General features: G+C 39.2%; 1 protein-coding gene across 6 annotated transcripts in view; it reads right to left on the reverse strand.

Moving 5' to 3' along the window:
* The window catches only part of LOC115125604 (zinc finger transcription factor Trps1-like), a 254,130-nt gene extending 244,248 nt beyond the window's left edge, over positions 1–9,882 (reverse strand). Inside the window, exons 1-2 of one of the 6 annotated variants that reach the window (XM_065018012.1) lie at positions 9,599–9,882; positions 3,072–3,380 (exon numbers count right to left, since the gene is read on the reverse strand). In XM_065018012.1, the coding sequence (XP_064874084.1) occupies positions 3,072–3,084 (13 nt within the window). In that variant the 5' untranslated portion in view covers positions 3,085–3,380; positions 9,599–9,882. Of the gene's footprint in view, positions 1–3,071; positions 3,381–9,302; positions 9,492–9,598 lie in introns of those variants that run through there. The other 5 variants (XM_065018014.1, XM_065018013.1, XM_065018017.1 and 2 more) reach the window with 5 other exon arrangements.
* Positions 9,883–10,195: the final 313 nt, after the last annotated feature.

The following is a 10,195-nucleotide window of genomic DNA, read 5'->3' on the forward strand; positions in this document are numbered from 1 at the left end:
ACCAACTGAAAGCTCTAAGAACCAACTGAAAGCTCTAAAAACCAACTGAAAGCTCTAAAATCCAACTGAAAGCTTAAGAACCAACTGAAAGCTCTAAGAACCAACTGAAAGCTTTAAGAACCAACTGAAAGCTTTAAGTACCAACTGAAAGCTCTAAGAACTAACTGAAAGCTTTAAGAACCAACTGAAAGCTCTAAGAACCAACTGAAAGCTCTAAAAACCAACTGAAAGCTCTAAAATCCAACTGAAAGCTTAAGAACCAACTGAAAGCTCTAAGAACCAACTGAAAGCTTTAAGAACCAACTGAAAGCTCTAAGAACCAACTGAAAGCTTTAAGAACCAACTGAAAGCTCTAAGAACCAACTGAAAGCTCTAAAAACCAACTGAAAGCTCTAAAATCCAACTGAAAGCTCTAAGAACCAACTGAAAGCTCTAAGAACCAACTGAAAGCTTTAAGTTAAGCCCATTACAACACAGAGGTAATGTTATTTCCCAAGTACAGACACATTTTCTGTTTTGAGTAGTCTGGATGGGTTAAGAGAGCATGTTTTAAACATTATACAAATCTACTGAAATCGCTAGACAGTCAGGAGAAAACATTTCTGCAGCGTTAACAAATACATTTTCTCGTAATAGCTGTTAATTATCACGTTTAATATTTGGATCTGGATGAGGAAAACATTATCAACTATGACACACATTTTGAGATACGTCACTTAAGGTCACCTACTGTTAAGAAGTCCAAACCGCCTGCTGCCACTTTCCAAACTTAATGAGAGTATTAGATTTCTGTGCTCATTGCTCTTCAATGCCATAGTGCAATGCACAGCAAAGGGCACAACACTTGTACTGATGCTGAGGATTTAGAAAGAAACAGCATAAATGACTGAGTCCTTGTGACAAAAAACAAGCACCGCAGTTATTGATTAATTACCATAAATGTTGAAATATTGTAGTGTCCTTATCAAGAGTGATAACCTGCCACTTGATGGCAATGCTAGCATTGACCAAAAGACAAGTATAAATAAGGACACTGTTTCATGCGAGGCAAATTGATATGTTAAGAAAGATGACAGGTGTTGGTTCACATCTAATTAGACTCATCTATCTTCATAATGAATTATTCCTCAGCAGTTCATGGGAAAGGCAAAGCAGCACTCCTGTTGCATCTGTCAATACCATGCAATATTGTTCTAGGCTATACAAGCAATACATACTGCCAGTAACTTACTACTACCTACCCTGCAAAATCACCTGAAACGTTGTCCTTCCTACCCTGCAAATTCACCTGAAACTTTATCCTTCCTACCCTGAAAATTCACCTGAAACTTTATCCTTCCTACCCTGCAAAATCACCTGAAACGTTGTCCTTCTTACCCTGCAAAATCACCTGAAACTTTATCCTTCCTACCCTGCAAATTCATCTGAAACTTTATCCTTCCTACCCTGCAAAATCACCTAAAACTTTATCCTTCCTACCCTGCAAAATCACCTGAAACTTTGTGTCTCAGTATGTGAAATTACCTTCGGGTATGAGTCCTGTTACATCTGTCAATAACATGAAATACTGTTGTCTATATGTACTGCCAGTAACTGTGTGTCTCAGTATGAATAAACGTTAGGTATGAATCCTGTTACATTTGTCAATAACATGAAATACTGTTGTCTATATGTACTGCCAGTAACTGTGTGTCTCAGTATGAATAAACATTAGGTATGAGTCCTGTTACATCTGTCAATAACATGAAATACTGTTGTCTATATGTACTGCCAGTAACTGTGTGTCTCAGTATGAATAAACGTTAGGTATGAGTCCTGTTACATCTGTCAATAACATGAAATACTGTTGTCTATATGTACTGCCAGTAACTGTGTCTCAGTATGAATAAACGTTAGGTATGAGTCCTGTTACATTTGTCAATAACATGAAATACTGTTGTCTATATGTACTGCCAGTAACTGTGTGTCTCAGTATGAATAAACGTTAGGTATGAGTCCTGTTACATTTGTCAATAACATGAAATACTGTTGTCTATATGTACTGCCAGTAACTGTGTGTCTCAGTATGAATAAACGTTAGGTATGAGTCCTGTTACATTTGTCAATAACATGAAATACTGTTGTCTATATGTACTGCCAGTAACTGTGTGTCTCAGTATGAATAAACGTTAGGTATGAGTCCTGTTACATTTGTCAATAACATGAAATACTGTTGTCTATATGTACTGCCAGTAACTGTGTGTCTCAGTATGAATAAACGTTAGGTATGAGTCCTGTTACATTTGTCAATAACATTAAATACTGTTGTCTATATGTACTGCCAGTAACTGTGTGTCTCAGTATGAATAAACGTTAGGTATGAGTCCTGTTACATTTGTCAATAACATGAAATACTGTTGTCTATATGTACTGCCAGTAACTGTGTGTCTCAGTATGAATAAACGTTAGGTATGAATCCTGTTACATTTGTCAATAACATGAAATACTGTTGTCTATATGTACTGCCAGTAACTGTGTCTCAGTATGAATAAACGTTAGGTATGACTAAGCTGTAACAACACTGTAGAAACCTACTTTATAGCAACAACCTCCTGGAACGTTTTTTAAACGATCAGATCATAAAGATACAGACAATAAAACTGTCAGTTGACCCATCTAGACAAGAGCAGAGTGAACGGAGAACGTACCATGAGCATGTGTGTGGTCCAGGGGGAGGTCGAAACATTAAGTCAATATAGACAACATTCCACATAATAAGCTCTACAAATACAGATGGTACTGCCTTCAACACCAGATCAAAATGCTGGAATATACCACAGCTAAGAACATAAAACTGCTAAAAAGGAGCCGAACAAAACAACTCCACAACAACGAGGATCAAGCTACAGTTCAATAAAATATATTTTGAGAACCCTGTGACTCGGTTTTCGAAAAAGATTGAAAAAAAAAGTGTTTACCATCTTTAATAATTTGGGTTTCGGCTGACGTGAAATTACATGAAAATAAACAATATTCACATTTTTCTAAGCCTAATCTGTGTATATTGAGGCCTACAACAAGAGAGATCATACCTCTGCTGAGCATTGGGTTAGCGCATTATCAGCACAGATTCCACAGGGAGAAAGATTATCAGAGTAGGATCAACATCCAGGGTCCCTGCTTCTTGACTGAGGTATCCTTAATTCCACGTCCATGCTGGAGATTCATTTATTCCATTGTCTTTTCTTTGGTCTTGTTGTTGTTGGCGGCAGGGTCTTTCTGAAGTTTGTAAAAGTTGTCTCTCTTCTTCCACGTGTCTCTTCAGAGGTCACAGGTCATAGCAGTCCTGGGTTCCACTGCAGCACACATCACAACGCTTCTCTCTCTGCAATCACACCCCACTCAAAGAAAAGAAAACACGGCAAAATCAAGGAAGCACAAAAAAAGTGGAATCAACACAATATAATCTTTAAAGTCTACATGTACCTTGACATGTATCCCACAAATGCACATTAAACATGCAAGTAAACCTCTAAATTTGTCTCAAAACAATAGCTATAAAGATATCTATAACAATAGCTATAAAAAGTATGAAGGCCATACTGACCGACATTTTGCCTTCCATGTGATTTTGAGAGAGAGAACAATGATCAGTAAAAACACAATTAATGACGCGGTCATTACAAATCAGAGTCAGTCCTGTGCAAGGCATCATCCAACTGCCGGGCTGTCGGTCTCATGAATGAGTAGGAGCTCTAACGGTAGACCCTCTGACAAACCAAATTGGATACAGGAAAACAAACCTTCCCCAGGAATACTATTTTCTCCAACTCTTCTCGGCGACTCATCCTGTCCAACCTGTCTGAGATGTAATGGCCTATGCCGTGCCCACTACAGTAGAAAAACACTGAACAATAGTGGAGGAAATAAAGAACACACCCTGATAGACAGATCATGAACACAGAGGCTAAACTGACTCATCAGAGTTCTAAAGAGGAGAGGAAAGGAGAGGAGAGAGGAGAGGAGAGGAGAGGAGAGGAGAGGAGAGGAGAGGAGAGGAGAGGAGAGGAGAGGAGAGGAGATAACCACATTTTTTTGCATACTCTGCTCCTAATCAATAGGTTTATCTGTGTCTGAGTGATGGTTAAGGGAATTTCTAAGCTGGCTAGCCCAAAGTGCATTATGGAAGTCCTAAGATAAAACACAAACACACACAAACACAATTTCTAAGTCTGGTGTAGAAAAGAGGTGCGGATTCTTATGTGATAAAGGGCAAATCCTGATCTAAACCTACAAGAAATGTCTACCAGACACAGACAGCAGGTCTGGAAACGTAGGCCGCTTGATTTATCCCTAATATAAATCAGAAAGTGTCTAGGCCCACATCACTACACCTTCCCAAACCACACCATAGGCCACTGCTGCATACAGAGCCCAGTACAAGACACCCCCATCCATATGACTGGAGGAGGTACAACAAGCAGTTGTTCAAATACTGACTTGCTTTAACAGGTGAACACACTCAGGGGGCTTCCCAAGTGGCGCAGCGGTCTAAGGTACTGTATCTCAGTGCTATAGGGGTCACTAGAGACCCTGGTTCAATTCCTGGCTGTATCACAAAGAGCCGTGATTGGGAGTCCCATAGGGCGGAGCACAATTGGCCCCGCGTCATCCAGGTTAGGGTTTGGCCGGGGTAGGCCGTCATTGTAAATAAGAATTTGCTCTTAACTGACTTGCCTAGTTAAATAAAGGTTAAATAAATAAATTACAGATCCCTATTAGCCTCAAGAACCATGCCCACTTTCTATCCCTTTAAGAGCCTGTTGTTCAGAATATATGAAAAACATGTTTCTGTTAAATGCAACACTTGTGTGAAATAAAATAACTATTACAGGTATTGGATCAGCAACTGACAGTTGGACAGACGTTTTAAAACAAACCAAAAGAAAAGAATAAAGTGTACAAACAACTATTATAGGCTACTCTAACCCTGGACCCATTTTCCCACAAACCTGGGAAAAAACTATACTGAACAAAAATATAAACGCAACAAGTCACATGTTGGTCTCATGTCTCATGAGCTGAAATAAAATATCCCAGAAATGTTTCATATGCACAAAAGCTTATTTTTCTCAAATTTTGTGCAGAAATTTGTTTATATCCCTGTTAGTGAGCCTCAAGTTTTGAGGGAGCGTGCAATTGGCATGATGACTGCAGGAATGTCCACCCGAGCTGTGGCCAGTGAAGTGTATGTTAATTTCTCTACCATAAGAGAAATTGAGAAATTTCGAGAGAAATTGGCAATACGTCCAACCGGCCTGCAGACCACATGTATGGGGTCGTGTGGGTGAGCGGTTTGCTGGCGTCAACGTTGCGAACAGAGTACCCCATGGTAGCAGTGGAGTTATGGTATGAGCAGGTATAAGCTACGGGCAACAAACACAATTGCATTTTATCGATGGCAATTTGAATGCACAGAGATGATTAAGTTAACTGATTTCCTTATATGAACTGTAGCGCGGTAAAATCTTAAAAATTGTTCCATGTTGCGTTTCTATTTTTGTTCAGTATATTTGTTTGCTAAGGTGATTCTGAGGTGTTAATACACTTTTTAACGCTACCAATTACTGCTGTCCATCCTCTCAAAGTAAACATATGAATTATGTCAGAGGGTTAAAGAAAAGCGAAAGTTTCCTGCCTCTCCTGGTTGCATGTATCAAACCACCAGAGAAGGTGTCTAGTCACTTGCAAAAGCATTAAACTGAATATTTAAAGACACAGTAGACCAGTGTGTTCCATTGTAACGGCAGATTTCCTCCTCTTCGTCTGAAGAGGAGTAAGGATCGGACCAAGATGCGGCGTGGTAAGTGTTCATGACGATTTTAATAAGAAAAGCACTGAACACTAAGAAATACAAAAACAATAAACGAATACGTGAAATAACCAAACCGAAACAGTACAGTGTGGCGACAAACACTCACACAGAAACAAACACCCACAAACCAACAGTGAAACCCAGGCTACCTAAATATGGTTCTCAATCAGGGACAACGATAAACAGCTGCCTCTGATTGAGAACCATATCAGGCCAAACATAGAAATGGAAAAACATAGAAAAACACACATAGACTGCCCACCCCAACTCACGCCCTGACCAAACTAAAACAAAGACAAAACAAAGGAAATAAAGGTCAGAACATGACATCCATAGGGCGCTTTTTGTTTTAAAAGCAAAAACAACATTCAAAGTGAGAAAATATATGTGAGCAGGCCTGTACTCTTGTCTATTTAAGTGAATGGATATTAGGGGGGTTTCCTAGCCAACGGTCAGAAATGACTATACAGATATTATACAGTATGTCTAAGGATCATTTTCGATTTCAATGTGTTTTCACTGAGATACAACCGCCTCCAGAAAAATGCTAAACTTTGCTGTATGGTAACGAAGGGTACCTGAGTCGACAAAACAAATCTAAATCTTCATCAATAAACGGATCACAATTTGACCTAATTTCTGTAATAGCCTACGTCTCAAATTACATTAGGATCGTCGACGTCTACAATTCTTCAGGGAGACATGGATGTGTTTAATCTGCTCTAGTTAAGTTTCTCATGTCCTATAGGATTTTTATATTTTACATAACTGTTTAATTTCATGAGGCTTCAAACTATGTATATTTTCATTAATAATGTATTTATACAGCAGCACCTACATGTGGAATCTGGTACAAAGATATACTGCAAAGTGAGAGGCTGGGCCTCACAGCAATTCGGGAAAAGAAATCACCCTAGAAGAAGTTGTGCAAATTCTAAAGGCATGTATAACAAACACAAAACCACCCATTGCTGCTTTCTCCGACCGACGACGAGACTCAAATCCATCCGTCAGCTATAAAGCTACTTCCCTATACATTGCTGATTTCCTGCAGCCCCCCCCCCCCCCAAAAAGAACTCACAGATGGGGAAACAATTTACACTTCAAATATACCTACCACAATTCAGCAGAGACTTCACACAGCTCTTATCAAAGTAACTGTTTGGATCTTTTGTCTCCGTTTTGAACGAAGCCGTCCTTGTATAGAGTAGTAAACACAACAGAATACTGATGTTTTTCCATAATTCGCTAATTACTAAAAAAGCCTAACTAAAATGGTCTTCGAAAATGAGACTAAAGAGAGGCTTCACACATCAGCGGATTATTGTGACAAAACATTTCCCAGTGTAAACTTAATTAAGGGTTTGTGAAGTGCATTGTGTATCATTCAGATTCGGTAGTAGGTACACGGCTACAGTGAGGACAAAGTTGACTTTGAGAAGTGGATATTTTTTAGCGGCCAGATATTTTGATGTATATTATGTATAATAAATCATATTCATGCACGTGTGTGTTATCACTATTAAGTTGTTATTCATATGCACAACATAAATAATTGGTACATAAGACATACGGGTAGCCGATACAGTAAATAAATAGCCTGTTGTTATACATTGTTGAGACTATGTTTTAACTCTCTACCCTCCTCGAATGATGGAAAGCCTTTATTTGCTTTGGCCACGTCATTAAAGAACGTTCACTGACAAGAGGGCTTTCACAGGATCTGTGACTTCTCCTGACGTATGTTGCCGTGTAGGCTGGTTGGTTGCTTTCGCAGTTTACGGGAAAGACTAACCAAGCATCTACTGGAGCCAACATGATCATTTTGTGTCATGTGAAAAATAAAAATAAATTGTCATAACAACGTCACTACAAACCAAGTCTAAGAGAAGCTGAAAAGTTGGTGATTTAGAGTTGTGTTCAGATAAAATAAATATATTTTCTTACAAACTGAAAAATAGTATGTTTAGATGGACAGAAACACTGGCTAAAAGTACAACGTTATGCCTTGAAAAAGGCCAGACCTTTAGGGGGTTATTTGCTACAATGTCCATGGTTACAATGTATCTATCAAGTTCATACACACACCGGAGGGTATAGTGTAACTGTTCTGCACTACTAGTAAGACAGTTTTACATGCCTCTGAAAGCAGCACTTTGCCCCAACAGCTGAGTAGCAAACCAAACTACCTCACCTCACTAAAGCAACGAAGCAGGTATCACAATGGTAGAAATATATTATCTTTATAACACTTCATGACAACATTATGAAAAGCTAAGTTAAGTTTCTGCAAAGTGAGCTGCTTCATTAAGATGCCCAGTCATGCTAGTCTAAACTTTATGAGTTCCCCAGACTCACACACACACACACACACACACACACACACACACTGCACCTCAGTGTCATCTTGTTTGAGATTTAGCCTAATCCCCTCCACATGGATTGGAATATGTAAATGACTCACTTTTCCAAGTGGCCTGCTATACTTCAGCAATAAGACCAGAGGAGGTGTGGTATATGGCCAATGTACCACAACTAAGGGCTGCTCTAAAGCTCGACGCAACGCGGAGTGCTTGGACACAGCCCTTAGCCCTGGTATATAAGCCATATAGCGCAAACCCCTGAGGTGCCTCGTTGCTATTATAAAGTGATTACCACCGTAATTAGAGCAGTAAAAATATATGTTTTGTCATACCTGTGGTATACGGTCTGATATACCACGGCTGTCAGCCAATCAGCATTCAGGGCTCGAACCACCGAGTTTATAATGACTTTGAATAATGAACTGATCCGTCATTGATAAAGTTCCCAGCACTTTGTTACACTTGTTTGTAACAAAATCACAACACGACTTGGGACATTCTAACAACCAAAAACGTAGAAATTCGACCGCAATGTGGAAAGTTTAGAAAATGGGTTACTGGTGAAATATCTTTAATTTGCAATTTAACTAACCTAGCTGTGCCTCATTCATTGTAGTTAGTTGACATATTCTCCAGACCCAAGTGTGTTGCCATGCCTACGCGTTTTCTTATCTTTTGACGAACATCACAGTTAAGGAAAGTTTTACAAATTGAGTGTTAAACGTTGTTCAGTTCTCGACATGAATCATTCAACTTCAACATTACACTACGAAATAAATACAAAAGTTTCAGAAATCCAATCAATTAGGCTACATTGTAACTTAATATAACCTCTGCCATGCGCTCCCTTTACGAACAATGAAAACAGAAACACACGATGCGCCAAATAAAACCCTCATAGTATCAGTGTGTGTGTGTGTGTGTGTGTGCAGACATAAAAGTAGATATTGTCAAGAAGATATCGCTATTCTGTCCCCAACACCTATCTAGAATGCGTCGCGCTTTTACAAGAATTAAACGAACGCTACAACACCCTGAAATCAAATGATTAAATGAAACGGCAAGGAGAAAGTAAAGCTACAAACCTACTGCAACTCATGTTATTCTTCCTTCTCAATACGTGACCCCCTCTGCTTCTAGCAAGTAGCCAATTTCAATTTCTCATGCGTTTGACCCAACAAAACCTAAATGCCATGTGAAATCCGAGAAGCACTGCTGGGTTTTTTTTTCACAGCAAAGTAGCTCACAACTGATTCATGAAAATCCCTGAGCTCTTACATAACATTCGCTAAAAGCGAGCAGCATTCTGGTACTACTGTAGATTCACATCTAATCGCTCGCCTCTGTGCTAGTAACGTGCATTGATTCAGTTTGTCCTTACCTGTTGATTAAATTGCAATAGTCTTTGCAGTCTAAAAGATGGTGGAGCTTTGGCGTAAGCCATGAACCGTCTTTGTGTTGTTTGTTTGTTGATCTCGGGGTAGGCTATTATACATTTTTTTTGTTACAGGGGATACACGATTTCAAATCTCGCCTGTGCACGTGGAATCAGGGTGACTGTGTATAATATTTTAAAACGCCTGAGTCTGGATGGAAAAAAGGAGGATTAGTTTGCAGTGATCTCAGTTCTTTATCAGAAATGTTATCGCTTGACAGGACCTCAGACTCAAAGCATTACGTCAGTTTCAAGACACCAACACTATTAATATCAAGAAGCCCTTGCGGAGGAAAGCACCACCCCAGACCGCTCGTTCTTAAAGGGACAGAAGCATCCCTGCTCCTCACTAACCAGCCGCAAACTATAACGCAATAATAACAAGTGAACCGTTTATCCACTTTATCTGAAATGATCTAATATTCATCATATATGATTCTGTGATTGTATGTGTTTGGCTTAGTGTGAGTCCAAGTATGTTACAGACAATAAGGTCATTTACATTACATTACATTTAAGTCATTTAGCAGACGCTCTTATCCA

This window comes from Oncorhynchus nerka, linkage group LG4, assembly GCF_034236695.1.
Source record: "Oncorhynchus nerka isolate Pitt River linkage group LG4, Oner_Uvic_2.0, whole genome shotgun sequence".
In the NCBI taxonomy this organism is placed as follows: domain Eukaryota; kingdom Metazoa; phylum Chordata; class Actinopteri; order Salmoniformes; family Salmonidae; genus Oncorhynchus; species Oncorhynchus nerka.